At 32.6% G+C, this 17621-nt stretch overlaps 4 protein-coding genes across 4 annotated transcripts in view; 2 read left to right on the plus strand and 2 right to left on the minus strand.

Annotated features, from left to right (window-relative positions):
- Positions 1–1374, minus strand: part of HELRODRAFT_178694 (hypothetical protein) — a gene marked incomplete at both ends in the record, with an annotated part of 1613 nt that extends 239 nt beyond the window's left edge. Inside the window, 2 exons of the mRNA XM_009026778.1 lie at positions 630–761; positions 1090–1374. Of these exons, the coding sequence (XP_009025026.1) occupies positions 630–761; positions 1090–1374 (417 nt within the window). The remainder of the gene's footprint in view (positions 1–629; positions 762–1089) is intronic.
- Positions 1375–2157: 783 nt separating this feature from the next.
- HELRODRAFT_193392 (hypothetical protein) lies at positions 2158–6489 on the plus strand (the record flags this gene model as incomplete). The annotated part of the gene is made up of 4 exons (XM_009026779.1): positions 2158–2204; positions 2379–3664; positions 5602–6293; positions 6318–6489. 2 exons carry the CDS (start codon positions 2158–2160, stop codon positions 2668–2670), a joined length of 339 nt encoding a protein of 112 aa, XP_009025027.1. The 3' UTR covers positions 2671–3664; positions 5602–6293; positions 6318–6489.
- Positions 6490–7694: 1205 nt separating this feature from the next.
- Positions 7695–10317, minus strand: HELRODRAFT_102315 (hypothetical protein). The gene is made up of 6 exons (XM_009026780.1): positions 10221–10317; positions 9079–9396; positions 8859–8980; positions 8249–8415; positions 8019–8118; positions 7695–7897 (listed from the first exon to the last, which is right to left on the minus strand). The coding sequence occupies exons 2-6, from the start codon at positions 9245–9247 to the stop codon at positions 7838–7840; spliced, it is 618 nt and encodes a 205-aa protein (XP_009025028.1). The 5' UTR covers positions 9248–9396; positions 10221–10317; the 3' UTR covers positions 7695–7837.
- Positions 10318–10925: 608 nt separating this feature from the next.
- Positions 10926–11354, plus strand: HELRODRAFT_178696 (hypothetical protein; the record flags this gene model as incomplete). The annotated part of the gene is made up of 1 exon (XM_009026781.1): positions 10926–11354. One exon carries the CDS (start codon positions 10926–10928, stop codon positions 11352–11354), a length of 429 nt encoding a protein of 142 aa, XP_009025029.1.
- Positions 11355–17621: the final 6267 nt, after the last annotated feature.

The raw sequence follows: 17621 nt of genomic DNA on the forward strand, positions 1-17621 counted from the left end.
TTCCTAATATTAATAAAAACATTATTACTATCACAATCTCCAATAATTTTTTTATTAAAATTGAAAATTGGAGCAAAAGATATTCTAGAACTTTTTAATTTTTAAATTAAAAATTCATAATTAATAATTATTAAAATTGAAATTACAAAAGTAATTGATATTTAGTTAGATATGGATTCAATTCCAATTACTAATAAACCACTGTGACCAGGGTATCATTCTTTATATAAGTATTAGTATTTATTAGAGTGGTTCATTCTGTACACACAAAGCTGGTCCATCCTGTACCACATGGTAGTTGGACACTAAAACGGACATGCCAAATAAATTAAAAAGGATAAAGGTGTCAAATCAACACTATCGTGTTCAGAAAGCATTATTTTATAGAAACTGACAAAAAAACAAAAACATACCGCTCGAAATTTTTCTAAAACACTCAAAAAGAAACAGACGAATATTTCACTTTTTCTCGCAAAAAAAGGAAAAGTGAAACAGTTAAATCGGCTACTAAAAACATTTAATAAAATTTACATCTGGTTATAGAAAGCCAAGAGACGTATATGAATTTAAATTTTAAAAAAATGTTAGCGCATGTTTACTATTTTTAATTTCGAAGGTCCTTTCGGTACCTGGTCCATTCGACCCCAGTCTCCCCTACTGAACTTTCTTTTTTTCTCCCTGACATCAGTTGAACTAAAGTAGTCATTTTGGCCGAAAATGAACAAATAACGAACAAAAAGCAAAATAGGAGTACTGTAATTCTAGTTGGTTGAGAATAAAGAAATAGAAGACACAAATAAAAAGAAAATGGAACCACGTGCTTTGTGAAAAGTGAACTTCCCCAAAGATCATAATTTGCAAAGATTTAAAAAAATTAATTTTGAGTTCAAAAAAATTTTAAGTATAAGTAAAATATTGGCTTTAAAACTCTTTTTACTTTTATTTTTACTTTTACTTACAATAAATTCATTTTACTTAACTTTTACTTTTACTTAACAAATTCTTTCTACTTATAGTTTTACTTACACAAAAATCATTTTACTTTTACTTTACTTTTACTTAAGTTAAATATCACTGCTTACAAGACACCTTGTTGTGAAGTAAAATAAACAAAACATGTTCAAAGAAAGCAGGAATATCTCTGGATTCTAACGGACAAGTTCCTATTAGGTGTTTTAATGACTCCGCAAAAAATGGAGTTTGTTGCATTACTTTAACTGTATCATTATCCTCACCAGCATCATCGGCTACTCTTCGATTATACACTCTACTTCTAGTCGTCGAATCTAATTCTTGGCTCTTAAGCCGAAATTCTGTTTTATCTCTTTCTCGCTGTCTGGCCGTCTCTGCTTCTCTAAGTTTATATTTCTTCATCTTTTTCTCGTTGTCTAACAATTTCCGCTTCTCGAAGCTTATATTCCATTCCTAACTGTTTTCTTTTGTAAAACGTCAATTTACTTTCAGTATCTTCCGACACATCACCCTCCGTCGCAATTCTGCATGGAAATTTACGCTGTCCTCCAAAACTGTTGCCTACGTCTCTAACAGTTGTGATCTACTCATCAATCGCACACTGGCTTCGTCGACTGATCTCTTCAGTATTTTCTTCATTATCTGTTCGTTCGATAGACGCCATAATTCTTGTTGTTTCGTCTTCGTTAATCGATCCGTTGTTATTATGAATTATCCAATTACGACAAACATACAATGAATGCAATAACTTACAACTAAGCACTTAATTAATTTTTACAAAACGCCAAAACGTCCTATTAGTTATTTAATTATCCAATTATTGTCGTACACCAATGAAATAGCTACCCTACTTCTGGTACCAATGTAACGGGTTCGATATTAATTGAAACGCATCAACCGATATATTATTGATCTTCCTTTAATAAAACCTAATTTATTAATGCAACAAAACGCAAGAACAAAAGAAAGAAAAAGACTCATTTATGCCAGCTATTTATAGGCATGTCGTAGGGCAGCAACTTACACACGTGACAACTTATTAAGTTGGACAATTTAAGTCGATAAAACAACTTTATTAAATTAAGCAAAATCAACAGTAACTGTCTAATGTAAACGGGGAAAGGAAAAAGTGAAGATATAAGTGAAGCAAAGAATGAGTAATAATAAATTAAATTTAAAACATAAATGTTAGAATTTTCAAAAATTGCTAAAAGATGTAACGGCACACCATTGTAAGAAGGGTTCTTTGTTCTTACACTCACTACTCAACTACGTTGATTATGTAACTCAATTAGAAAAAAAGAGCAGTTTTTCAAATTTAATTTTTGAAACTGTAACACATTGGTATCTGTTAAACATTATTAGACATTAAATTATTAAACATTAAATATTAAAAAACATTTCAGAAATAACAGAAGAGATTGTTATTCAATGGATAATGGATTCAATGTTATTCCTGATAACATGGCCCAATGTGACAACGAAATTTTCGACGCAGATGCAACCAGTTTAGTGGCAGTAAAGCAGAGGATGAATGAAACAAAGGAAATTTTAAGTGATTTCAAGAACAGAAGAGAGCCAGGAAAAAAGAGGAATGAATACATCAAACAGTTGATAACGGATCTCTGTTTTTGCTACGGCTACAATGAATTTCTCATGATCAAGTTGTTTGATTTGGTCCTAGATGAAATTGTTTAATATCTCGAGGCAGCTAACATGCCCAGGCCAGAAGCCACCAGAACCAACACTCTAAAAACAAAGAGAAGAGATTTTATTAAAGCTTTGATCAACAGAGGTGTTGATGACAGGATTTCATCGAGGTCTCCTCGAAAAAAATATGAGAAAAAACACTAATGGTATCTATGACGATGATGATGACGACAATAGACACGACACTTCTGATGTTGCTGTCATCATCAACAACGATAATGACTAATGACGACGATGATGGTAAAGTCATTGCTGATAATAATAATATGTACAATGATGGTAATAATTACCGCAACCGTATTAATAATGATAATAGTTATGGTAATAATAAGGATAGTAATAGTGATAATGGTGTTTGCAACTTTAACTTGTGTGATGAAAGGCAAAGTTAATCGACAAATACGTCGGAGAAAGTGAGAGAAACATAGGATCCTTGTTTCAAAAAGAGCAAAAGAATGCTCACCCTTTTTGGATATTTTTGATGAAATTAATTCAATCAGTGGCGGTGAAACGAAAGGAGTACGATAACTACTGACCGTGTTAGATGGTGTGTTTGTGATAGTCGCAACTATTTGATCCTGCCTTTTAAGGGGTAACCTTCTTTACATTGGTCTTCCGTCAGCTGAAGGCAGGCTGGAGATTCTGCGGAGTATTACGAAAAATGGAACAATACCAAAAATGGCGAGTGACGTTTGTTTGGAAGTCGTAGCAAATGATGAATAGATGAAATGGATTGACTGTGGCTGATCTTTCTGAATCGGTAGATTTGGCGACGATATCTACCTGTAAGTCAAATTATTTTGACAATGTTGTCGAAATAATCGTGACATGAAAAGATTTTAAAAATGCTCTTTCTCAAATTCGACCTTCTCTTTCTTCGGGCGATTTAGAAAGTTACGAAAATGTAGCCCGACAATTTAACTTAAAAAATTTTAGACAATAAACAATAATTTTATAATTTTGTTAAAAATTTTATTCTAATTTTTTTTGTCTTTGTATATTTGTTCTATGTGCATAATGAATAATAATTATGGTAATAACAATGATAATAAATGTTGATGATGACGACAAAAGTCAGTCTGAGGAAGATTTCGAAGGTGAAACAACCATGCAAGATGATGTTGCCAATGATGATAAAATGACGAAAAAGAGGAAGAAAAAGATGATAAAAACAAAGATGATGACGACTACGGCAATGATGAGGGCTGGTTGACAGTATCAAACACAAATAGTCAGATGAAGTCTGACCCTAACCAGCACATCATTGCCATAAATGGACAGGTTGTAGTTGCTTGCTTAACCACTGATTTTACTATGCAAAATGTCTATATACAACTTAGACTGAAGGTGATATCAGTAGATGGTTTGCTCATCAAGCTGACCAAAAATTGTGTGCAAAGATGTCATGTGTATTTTAAGATAACAAAAAAACATGATGAAAAATTTTTGCTCTCATTGTGGCAATCAAACTGCAGAAAGTCGCCATGTTTATCAGTGAAGGAAGTGTCGTCTGCCATCTATCCAGATACAAAATATCTTCTGCCAGGGGTACAAGGTATTCCCTGCCCATGCCAAAATGTGGCAAGTACAATCAAGATCCAATCTTATGCGCGGATAAATTTCTTTGTTCTATTTTCTATTCTTTTCACGTTTTAAACAATTTTTTCTCGTTATTTATTTTAGTTACCATTTTATATTGTTGCCTTGCATGTTGTAACAGTTTACTTTCACGGATGACAGTTTACTGCAAAAAGATGATTCCTAAGTAATTACAAAATTGATTGATGTAAGACGATTTTGAAGAGGCTGTCAAAGAAAGTGAACATTTAAAGAAACTTCTTCTGAAGACCGTTGGTTTGGATCCATTTTTTTTTAGTTTTTCTTTTATTTCTTTCAATTTGGGATTTTTATTAATCGGCACATTTATTTTAATATATATATATCGCTAAGAGATAATAATAGATGATTCTGTTGTCAACAATTTTTTATTGAAAATGCAGTTTTTAGTTTTTGTTTCAAAAATTTTAATATTTACTGGAAAAGTGCCTTCGCTGAAGATGGAGAACGGAGGTGAATGCAAATAGGATAAATGCTGCAGTGTAAGGATTGGGCTGCAGTTAATGGTGTGAATTTTATGAGTGTGGAAAAAAACATGTAGCTTGGAAAAAACTTAAAAATAGTTTAGTTACTTGTTGGGCTATCAGAATTATATTTATCAGGATCAGCATTTTTCCTAGTTTATCACGATTCAAGATCAATGCTAAGAAAAAGTAAACCCGGCGTAGAGTGGAGAATCGAAAGTTCGGATTAACACGACGCTGATGACATTACCTCGCATGAAAGCGTGGTGCATGTCATGAAGAGTCATCAGGATAAATTAAACATTCACAGTTTTTAACAAATCAAAAATTATAAAAAATCGAGCCAATGAAGTGACGCGTCTCGAGGGTAAACAACTGGAACGTGGATATCCGTTCATCCGCTCGTCCAATCCCTCCAGCCCACTTTTCATCACATCGTCCAGGACGTTGTACCTGCTTATCAATTTCAACACAAAATTTGACATAAAATATTTGCATATTTTACAAACACTCGTTCTGGTAATTTTTGTTTAAAACGGTAGTAAAAAATTAACGGTAAAAAATTGCTGCCAAAATACAAAACTAAACCGTGAAACTCTTCAAAACTTCACAATATTAAAAAACTCAAAATGTAGAAAACTTTGTTATAAAAATATACCAAAACTTTTCGCTAGGAGCACCTGGTGTGACCATTTTAACAACTAGCCTATTCTTGGTCAATAAATAATGTTTATCATTCGTCTGATCATAATTCTGATTTTAAAAGGTTTATGGACCATCGTGTTTCTGACTCATTTGTTTTGTTTTATTTGTGTGTTTTCCGTTTAAATTCATTGAAGTGGTTAATTTAAAAAACATAGCTGTGGCGATGATTTTATTTCAAAGTTGTTTAAAGATTTCTTGAACTTTTGCCTTTATTTAAATCTGGGGTTCGTCCTGTTAACGGTTACCGTCCTATGTTTAGTATTTTCTAGTATATCTAAATTAATTGAAAAGTTTATTTTAAATTGCCTCAATGAATTTTATAATTTTTGTCATGTAATCTGTTTTAACCAGTATAGTTTTTGCGATGAATTGTCAACTGAGTTGGCTGTTATTATGTTTTTAATTATATGTATCTTTCACAGTTGAATCAAAAAATACGCCGTAGCTGTTTTTCTTGATCTTTGTCAAGTTTTCGATTCTTTAGATCATATTTTTATGTGCGACTTATATTCCTTCGGTATTCGTGGTTTGGCCTATAAATGGTTTTCTTTTCACCTTTATAATTAATTTCAATATGTCTATATTAATGATTCTAAATCTCAGTTGTCTCCTATTAAATCTGGCGTTCCCCAGAGTTCTATTCTAGGATTTTTACTTTTCAATATATATAAAAATGTTTTAATTAATTCATCTAATATTTTAAAGTTTCATCTGTTTGCTGATGACACTACTCTTTTTACCCCCATTCTGATATCAATATTTTAGTCAATGTCATCAATGATGTAATTGTGTTTTTTTTTTTCAAGGATTGGGTGGTATCTAATACTTTGAATATTAACTTATATAAAACTGTCTGGGGTTCGACTCCTGTACCTCATCTTCATATTTTGACCCTAGCTCAGATTTTTTCTTCGTATTCTGTTCAAATTACATAAATTTGATCATATTACATAAATTTGATTATTTACATCGTATTCTTATATAGCAAATATTAATATAAACCAATTGTGCACATGCTATTTACTACTTTTATATTTTAAAATTTATAAATTTAGTTATTGTCGACCGTTTTTTAACCCTTTTCTTTAAAAATACTAGATGTGATGGTTTCCGTAAAAATCCTGATTTTTATATCTTTACGCCTTGACCAATTTTTTTTTCATAATTCAGTTTTGTCGTCTTCTACGCATTTTTTCGGAAACTTCACCGGAGAGTGTGAAAAACTCTATATCCTGTAATATTTTCAAAACATCGATTCATAAGCTCATTCTGTCCAACCATTTTGATATTAGTTGAGTCATTTTCTTTTATTTAGTTATTTTTTATTAATTTTTTGTTGGGTTTTGTTTAGTTTGGTTTCATTATTTTACATTCGACTTCTTATTTGTTTCATTGCACATGGTTGCACAAGTATATATTAGTTACGGTGGTCTGCACATACTAACCACATTTGACAGCTCATCTTTCCCTAAACCTTTTTTTATTACCTTATTATGTAGACCTTGCTTCAAAGATACTCTAATTTTTCTCATCATCTGCATATTTTTCTTTCCAGGCTTCTTAGTTTTCAGCCGTCAGGCCTAAGTTTCTCACTCACTCTAGACACAACGGACAACTTCTTACACATTCTTCATATATCTTACCCTTCAGGCTTAATCGTATACCCATATAACACAGCAATGAATTATTTCTCTGAATTTGTTTATCCTACTTTCATTCTATTTTCGACCGCTCTATCTGATATACTCTCTTCACTTAGACAACAAAAAAAACCCACTCTTTCAAATCCCAAATTTTCCAGGTGCTCAGCACCACCATTTGCTTAGCAGCATCTTTCAACTTACATCGTTTACAAACAAACTCCTTGCTTTTGTTGAGATCTCTGTATCGTTTGTGCGTTCATTTAACACACAGTAGGAAATTTTCTCCGGCTCCTTTGCCACACACTGCACTGGGGAATTTACCACTTTCAAGAGTATCTGAATCCTCTCGTTCCACATAACTTTGGTCTTAACAACATTTTCATTTAAACCCATTCTTTCCATGAATATTTTCTACACTGACAGCTTTTCTTTCAGTTTCTCCTCACTCTCCGCCATATATACATATGTATAAATATAATAATATAGTTACAATTATTATATTCCTTGAAAAAATTTATATTAATTGGGTGAAATTATTTCAAGTTTTTATTCCAAATTCAACATCAACACAATCTAGGCTTGCAACGTTGAGAAAATTTATTAGAAAGACATAGTAATAGAAAGATGGCGAACATGAAAATAAACTAAAATGGCTATATCTGAAAAGTATATTAGATTAAATATGAATAAAAATAATATCTTTGGTATGACAATATCACAGTAAAGTTATTCCATGTGGTACTTTTTAGTCAGACGACATTTGTTCTTCAGAAAGGTTTCATCATACTGTCGTTGAGTACAATTAAAAATTTACTACAACGCATTAATCAAAACAATTATTTCACTCATTTACACAAAAATGTTAGAATTTATCAAGTTAGTGAATTAAAAAATAAATAATTCCGACCAATGCCAACTGCCTTCCTATGAGACCCATCGTCACACTGGCTGAGAAGAAAATGCATGGAAGCCAGGATCGAACGAAAACGAAGTCTGGGTTGGAGTATCTGCAACAATTTTTAAATGGTAACTTTTTTGTAAGTATCCTGCATGTGCATCAGTTATGTTGTCTATCAGAATGCGTGCATCAGGCATGTGCGTATCAGGTATTATTTTTATAACAAAATAACAACTAACTTGAATAATTCCCAATAAACGAGAAGTTGTGTCATAAAAGTGGCCACAAAGGAAAACAACACTCCCAGCAGAAGGCCTACCATTGACTTGTCAAACAGCCACCACAACCCAAAAGACATAATCAAGAGGGTCAATGAGAACTGCAGGCTATTCGAAAAGTCAATTTTCTAAATAATGAAATACAATTAAGTGATATAACTGATGCCAAAAATTATTAAAAAAATTTAATATAACATATAAAACATAATAATGATAACATAATAAAATAATTTAAATTTCAAATAATGAATATGTTACAAAAAGTTCATTAGGATCTCATATTGGTTCAAAGTTTAGCCAATGTAATGATAAACAATTTTTAGACCAGTGCAATTATTCTAAATGAGAAAAAATTTTCAAAATAGTATAATTGAATGCTTAACTGATCCATACTTATTTTATATAACAGAAGAAAAACATTTCGTTTGGGGCTGTCATCTTCAAAATCATTTCAGACAAATTTTACTATAAAATTATTTTGAAAACACTTTTATGACTTCCCCAAAGGCATTTTACATACAATATAACCACAATATTGTAAGAAACAAAATAGAAAGTATTGAAAGGATACAGCGCTGGCCTGGTTGATGCCCACAAAGACTGCCACACATCTCATGACACCTGACCACTCTTGCTTCTCATTGAACAATCCAAAATGTCTGTCAGTGTAAGGGTAAAACATCCCCAACAAAGCTGCAATCAACAAATGAATTTTTTAAAACTGCTGCTATTCCTGTAATGATTATTTATGAATTGAAAGATGTTCAATCAAAAAAAAATTGAATAATTACCAGCTGCAAAGCCACAGCTTGGAGGCACCCACCATGTTGAAGAAAATACGTTGTCAACCAAGTCAGGGAATATTGTTATCTGTCGTTGGAATTGTAGAAGATTCAATACAAGAGAAAATAATACCCCGGCGAAAAATAATGATACAACTCTTGTCAAAAAGTTCATCATGTCAGTAAAATTAAATTGAATAAATTAATTCAAACTTCCTTCTTCACAATTGAGTGCCACGACAGCTCAGATATGATGAAGCATTGCAAAGGAATGAAATAATCAAAGAAACATTCAAACTTATTTCATTCTTGTTTTTTTAATAACTCCTCCTTAATAATTTAATAAAATTAAAAAAATTATTAAACGTTTTAATATTTTATTTAACATTTAGTTGGTAAAAATAAAAAGTAAACAAAACTATTATAAAATAAATTAATTAATCAGTTTAATTTTTTAATTTAATTAATTCAAGTTTTAATTTAAGTTTGGCCAAGAAGAAAAATAAAGTAAAAACAATTTCTTTTTGTCATGTCTCTGTCTGACTAGTTTAGCAAAGTTTAGTCTCTAGTTTGACAATAAAATTTATATATATATATAAAATTAAAAATAATTTTAATTCTTATCTACAAGGCTGGCAAGTATTTCTAGTATTTTTAAATTTCTTAACTTAAGAAATGCAAAAAATTGAATGAAAATAAATGTTGATAAATAAAATCATATAAAATACATATTTTTAATATTAATTTAAATATAATATAAATATAAATTAATAATAATAAAAAATTAAGTAATTACAAATTTTGATAAATAAAATCATATAAAATACACGTAAACCACACCCTTTTAATTTAAATAAAAAAATAAACATTTTACGTTTTTAATTTAAATAAATTTTAATTTACATAAAATAAAATTAAAACTTTAGTTTAAAAAAATAATTTGAAACCAAGACAGAAGAGTGAAACTTATCTCTTTATTAATTTATTAGCAAACTTATACAATTGTCATGAAAATCAGAAAAATTATGCACATTAATTATAAAAATCAGCAAGAGACCTACTTGATATATGATAATACAAAAATTATACAAAATAAAGTTTAAAATCACGTTAAAACAATATAAATTATAAAATGACAAAAAGCAACCAACTTTTAAATATAAATGTTTAAATAAAATGATTAAATAACAATAACATAAGCTATATAAATTACCAGCCTATAGGAACAACGTTCGATTTATTCTTAATTTAGGTAAAAACCAGGTAGCTAACGTTTAATATAGGTAACATTATTCATAACCACGCAACAAACTACATACATATTACATACATGCGTATACACACACACATACATACATACATACATACATACATACATACATACATACATACATACATACATACATACATACTATTAGATGCTATTTATGATTTATTATGTGATAAACTTAATGTATTGATTTTAACTGAGACCTGGCATGGTAGTTCTGATGATGTTTGTGTGGGAATGTCTATGCCACCTGGCTATGTTGTTGTTGATTTTTTAAGGATTAAAATGGTATTTTTATATTTTTTCGTGAAAATATCCGTCATTTGTTCTAAGTTAATCTACCGTTACTGCATTCGTTTGAAGCTGTTGCGCTCAGGTTATCATTAGGTCCTACAAATGTTATTTTTTGCTATATTTAGACCAGGTTCACAAATGATATCAGTAAAGTTTTTTAAGGGGCTAGCCCTCACTTTTAGAGTATTTATTAAATTTTTGTGATCATTTAATTTTGGTGGGAGATTTCAACATTCACGTTGAAAAACATCAGCATGGTATTCCATTAAAAAAAATTTTTACATTATTTAATATGGCTAACATCGTCAGTGAGCCTACGCATTTATTGGGTGGCACTTTGGACTTGGTTGTTCCTATTGACAACTTATCAATTGTAAGTTGTTCGGTTCAGCCTAGTGGTGTCATTTCAGACCACAGTTTTATTGAAGCGAGTATGTCGCTTAGCCTCCCCCCATTTGTAAAGACCAAAAAACATGTTCGTTCATGGTCTCGTGTTGATAATGAAAAGTTTATAGCTTTAGTTGAAAAACACATTTTTAGAAAAAATTTTGATTTCAAAACTGTTGATGAAGCAGTTGATTTTTTGAATGTGAAATTCGTTCCATTGTTGATATGGTTGTACCATTGCATGAGATTGAATCGAGATATGTACCAACAGCGCCTTGGTTCGATTTTGTTTGTCGAGAGTGTAAGCGAAGCTGTAGAAAATTTGAGCGAATAATAGATCTTCTAAGAATGATGTTAATAAAAAATTGTATATAAATGCACTTAAAAATAAAAATAGGCTTTGTGCTCAGAAACGTAGGGAATATTGGAAGAACATTACCACTATTCATGAAAATAGCCCGAATAGGCTGTGGAAGGTATTAGGTAAAATATTAAATATTAACATATCACGAGAGTTGTCCTCTCAAAATACAGACCACACTTCCGATACTTTTCTTAATTTTTTCAGAAAAAATTTGTTGACATTAAAGCATCTATACATGGTTTTGGTCAACCTTACTTTTCGTGCAATTTAAACTATCTGGCATGTTTTTCTAGGTATTTAAATTGCTTCTCATCTGATATTAAGACCATAATCATGGATGCTTCGAATAAAACAGGTATGCTTGATTTGCTACCGACTCGTGTGTTTAAGCAGCACATTGATTTGTTCTTACCATTTTTGACAAGCCTAATTAATTTGAATTTGTTTAGTAGGACTTTTCCGACAAAGTATAATTATGCAATAGTTATCCCGCTTTTAAAAAACGGGCCTGGACATCAATAATGTCAACAATTATAGACCAGTGTCGACTTTGTCATTTATTTCTAAGATCATTGAAAAATTGTTGCTAAACAAATTATAAGTTATTTGAACGCAAATAATCTTTTACCGGTTAATCAATCTGGTTATAGGCAACACCATTCAACTGAGACGTTGTTACTACAAGTAACATCGGAATTATTTAAGGCTTCAGATGCTGGACAGATTTCTATACTAGCTCTCCTTGATATGAGTGCTGCCTTCGATTGCGTTGAGCATGATACTCTTCTTCGTCGTCTTTCTATTAGTTATGGTATTATTGGTTCAGCGTTAGATTGGTTAAGGTCATATCTTTTCAATCGGTCTCAACAGGTTTGTTTTAATAATGTCCTGTCTGATAGTGATGTTTTACAATCTGGAGCACCGCAGGGTTCTGTGCTGGGCCCACTGTTGTTTATGCTTTACACGGCTGATGTACTAAATGTGGTGAATGAATTTGGTTACAGGGCATTTGCATATGCCGATGACATTCAGTTGGTTGACAGCACTTCACCTAGTTTTTTTGTTGGTTTAAAAGAAAGACTTGTTAACTGTCTCTCTAAGATTGATGTTTGGATGGACCAAAATGGCATTCAAATGAATAAGGCCAAAACAAACTTACTTCCCGTTGGTACGTGGCAAAGACTGTCACAGACTGACTTAAATTCAGTTGAAATTGATTAAACTGTTTGGTATTTTTGAGACACCTTTTAAGTGTTATATATATATATATATATGTATATATATATATATATGTATATGTATATATATATATATATATATACCACATATCGATTTTTGACTTAAGAAAAACTTTTTTTACAGGATATGATTTAATTTTTTCAATTTTTTAAGTTTTTTTTTTATAAGGAAAAACTTATAATATGAATTCAATTGTTTTGTTTAACTTGATAAATTTTGATGATCATTTTTGTTCTAAGTAATTTCTGCTCATTTTTGGTTTAATTTAACTTGTTTTCATTGGCTAGCTGTACGATTTTATTTTCATTTATGTTGTTATTTTCATGTAGTTATATGTTTTTATTTGGTTTGGATTGGGTGGCCATACAAGCTCGTTTGAGCTTCTGTGTCTCGATGCTTTTTGCTAAATAAATTGAATTGAATGAAAAAAAATATATACGAAAACAAAAACATTGAACTAATGGAACTTGAAAATGATTTCCGATCAATCGTTAGAAATATTGAAAAGTTAAATTGGAAGTTAACTGAGGCCGAACATACTGTGATTTTCATCAATAATTGCATTTCCGACAGTCTTAATCTAATATATATTTGTATGTATATTGTATATATGATATATAGAGTTAAATATGTAGGCCCTCGCACCACAAAATGCATCTTCTAGAATTGTAAGGGGTAATTTGGATATTTGTCAATTCTACAAGCATGTGCAAAAGTATTGAACGTTTAAAAAATTTCAGATCGCTAGGTGCTGTTAATCACGTATAATAAATTTATTAAGCAATTACTTCAAAGTACTGCGTCATTTAAAAGTTAAATAGGTATAAATATTTTAAAATTAAACATTAATTTAGCTATATGATGTGTGAAATTATCATAAGCAGTTACGCCATGCCAAGTTTACTTGTTAAAACTCTCAACAAATTTCAAGCGTGCAATACTTTTGTACTGGAGTGTAATTTGCGAAAAAACAATGAAACATTTTAACATTTTAATTCAACAAAAACTAAAAATTTTTAAAGCCTATCACAACTTTATTTATGCGATGGCCTAATGGTTAAGGTCGCCTGGAGCCTTTTCGCAGTGCGTGCAGTGGCCGGGTTCGAATACGACAAAAAGATCTCTGCCTATGACTTGCTTCCTGTGTAATGCGTCGTTTAGCATGTATTCGTATGCGATGCTTGTACGTCCTCTGAACATGGGAAGAGTATGAGAGAACTTTAAAAACATCAGGCAAACGTTTTGGCTGGGAACTCGGCAATCGAACCCAATTACTGCAGCAGCAGGGCCAGGCATTTTAACCATTACACCAGCACAGACCAGGAATCGGTACATCATTGAATCTTTATTATAATAATACAGCTGAAAGTACATAGATAAACATGAGAAATTTAAAATGTTTATTTTAGAGCTATACGTAAATAGACAAAAAATTAAAAATGTTTTTTTTCGAAGTTTACATATTTCTGCAAAAAGGTCTTTGAATGTTCTACATCCACTTCATTACATAATTTTGTTTCACTGCCACATTTCACGCCAACCACAGAAACAACAGAAGCATGGAAAACAGAATGGAAGAGCATTGGAGGCAAACAAAAAGGTAATTACAAGAGGTGAGACATCCTGATATATCGAATTATGTCTGATAAATTGAATTATGTCCTGTGAGTGCCGCTGCAAAAAGTTAAACATGCACATCACGAAAACAATTTTTGCTAGAAAAAAAAACAATCATTAGAATGAACAACAGCCGCAACAATAACAACAATAGCAACAACAGCAATAGCAACAACAACAACAGCATTAACAACAACAATTATAATGATAATACAGACACTAACTGTAACATTAACATCATTTACCATAATAAAATTAAAATCATAAAAAATATAAATTACATTTCTGTTTTTCTTGAAGATGTTGACATGATACCAATGTTAGGTTAAGTTTGAAGTGATTGAAAAATCAGGATAGTAACCAAAACTGAAAATTCTTAGAGACAAAAAAATGAGAACCAGAAATTAACAGAACATAATGTAGAATAAAAACCAATGAACCCTGGTTTAAAACCCATAAGGCCCATATCACCAAAAATTAAGTAACGACAACTGCAATAAGAAATTAAAAAAAACTCCACATTGGGACACAGGTTTAAACATGGAAACAGAAAACATGACAGAACACGTCCAGAATAGGCCCTGCGCAAGTGATAATGTACAGTAAATATTTATCTCCTTTAATTACCATTTCTATAAATAATAATTAAAATAGAATTTCAAAATTTTTTTTTCATAAAAATATTGTTATAATACTCGCTGTCGTAACCGATTTACGATGCGACGGGTTCAAATCTTCGATTGAATAAAATACTCCAAACAGTTATTCGTTATTAAACTTTATTTACAGAAGAAATCAACTAATCGTTTATTTCTAGCAAATTCAAATTAACGCAACAATTAACTTTTAAATTGTTTAAAATTTATCGCTATGACAACGTCAACAAACAAATCAAATATCGCTTTAAATAATTCACCGAATCGCTATTCACGAAATCACAAAATCACGAATTTCACTAATCACGAATATCACTAATCACGAATAACACTAATCACGAATATCACTAATCACGAATATCACTAATCACGAATACCACTAATCACGAATCTTGCGACGCGCGCTTATATACTCTTCGCAAGCGTCGTTTCTAGATTCTTCCAGATGGTCCGATTCTAGCATACTCTAGAATGCTCCAGTCACTAGAACATTCCAGAATACGCTAGAATCCAGTGCGTTCGGTATCACGGTTATAACATTACCCCCTTCTTAGTTCTGTTCGTCCCGAACAGCTTCCGTTCCGGTGTCCGCATGGTACGGAGCCAGTTTATCCAAATGAACGATCTTCATTCTTGCTCTCGGCTTCCGATATTACTGAATACGGTAGACGACGTCATTCAAGCGGGTGATGACTTGATAAGGTCCTTCCCACCCTCGCTGGAGCTTTGGAGAACGTCCTTTCTTTCGCTATGGGTTGTACAGCCAAACTAACTCGTCGAAAGCAAAACCGCCACTGCTTCCTTTCAAGTCGTATTTGGTTTTGGCCGCCTCCGTGTTTTTCATAATTTTAAGGCGTACGTAACGGTGGATATGGTTTAATCGCTGTCGAAAATTATCCACGTATTCTGTTAATGGTTGGTGTGGTTCAGGTAGTACGCCATATTTCACATCAGCTGGAGTTCTTAAGGTTGTCCCAAACAGAACTTTTGATGGCGTTTCTCCAGTAGTTGTGTGGATAGCACTCCGGTATGCCATAAGAAACAATGGTATATGACGATCCCAATCCCGTTGATTTTCGTCGACTACTTTAGCCAGATGTTCAATCAGGGTTTGGTTAAATCGTTCCACCATACCGTCAGACTGTGGGTGTCGTTCGAGTTTTGTTTATACCCAGCAGCTTGCACATTTCCGCAAACAGTTGTGACTTAAAATTTCGACCTTGATCTGAGTGGAGTTCCAATGGGACACCATATCGACTAATCCAATTGAGTACAATTTCCTCAGCGACGGTACATGCTTCTTGGTTGGGTATTGGAAACACCTCAGGCCATTTGTGAAATAGTCCGCTACAACCAAAATGTAACGGTTTCTATAATTTGATACCGGAAAGGGTCCAGCAATATCTATACCAATCCGTTCAAAGGGGACACCAACATTGTAGATTTGCATTGCTCCTTTTAGCCTTCTTTTGGTTCCTTTGACTGAAGCGCATGTGTTACATTTTCGACACCAGCTCTCTACATCTTCTCTAACGTGAAGCCAGTAGAATCCTTCTCGTATTTTGTCAAGGGTCTTGTTCACTCCTAAATGTCCCCCAGAAGGGCCGCCATGCATTTCATCAAGGATTTCGGTCGTTCTACTTCTTGGTATTATCCTTCGGAGTTGGCCAGTCTTTCACAATTTCTATCTTGCTGGGATCGGTTCGAACTCCATCTGAAGATACCACATGTCCCAAATAGTTAACTTCTTTAGAAAATAATCTGCACTTTTTAACGTTCAGCTTTAAATTTGCCACCCGAAGTCTTGTGAAGATCTCCCGTAAGTTTTCGACGTGTTGATCAAATGTTCTTCATAGAACAATTATGTCGTCTAAATAGACAAGACAGGTTTTCCAGTTAAGACCTTGCAATACACATTCCATCAGTCGCTCGAATGTAGCTGGAGCATTGCACAATCCAAATGGCATGACGGTGAATTGCCACAATCCCGATCCGATAGAAAACGCTGTCTTTTCGCGATCGTTCTTGTCGATTTCTACTTGCCAGTATCCGCTTTTCAAATCAAGCGTGGAGAACCAACTTAAGCCAGATAGGGTGTCCATGATGTCATCAATCCTCGGTAACGGATAGCTGTCCTTTTTAGTCACATCATTTAACTTCCTATAATCAACGCAAAAACGGGTAGTGCCGTCCTTCTTCTTTACCAAAACAACTGGCGAAATCCAGGGACTTGATGACGGTTCGATGACCCCTTGATTCTGCATTGTCGTTATCATTTCGTTTACTTCTGCTTGTTTTGCTAGAGGAAGACGTCGTGGTACTTGTCGGATCGGTTTCGAATCCTGAGTATCAATTCGGTGAGTTACCAGAGCGGTTTTACCTTGGTCATTGTCACCGGTTGAAAACACGTCTGCAAAATCGGCAATCAACGCCTCGGCTTTTAGACGGTCTTCTTGATACAAATTGAGTTCATCCAGTAGATTTTTGGTAAGTTCTTTGAGTCTACCTTTGTCAGTTGGTAGAACCTTTTCCTGTTGCTCCATATCTAATGATTTCACCAAATTTATTGATTGGCAATTACCTATTTCCTCGCCTTTTTTAATTTTAATAGTGTGTTTAGCGGTATTCATTATTCTGACAGGAATAAGACCATTTTTGTTCGCTTCTACCAGGCATTTTCCAATGACCGCGTTCTGTACATTTGTCGTTGAGGTTGGCTCTATCA

Source organism: Helobdella robusta (assembly GCF_000326865.2).
Source record: "Helobdella robusta unplaced genomic scaffold HELROscaffold_49, whole genome shotgun sequence".
NCBI lineage: Eukaryota > Metazoa > Annelida > Clitellata > Rhynchobdellida > Glossiphoniidae > Helobdella > Helobdella robusta.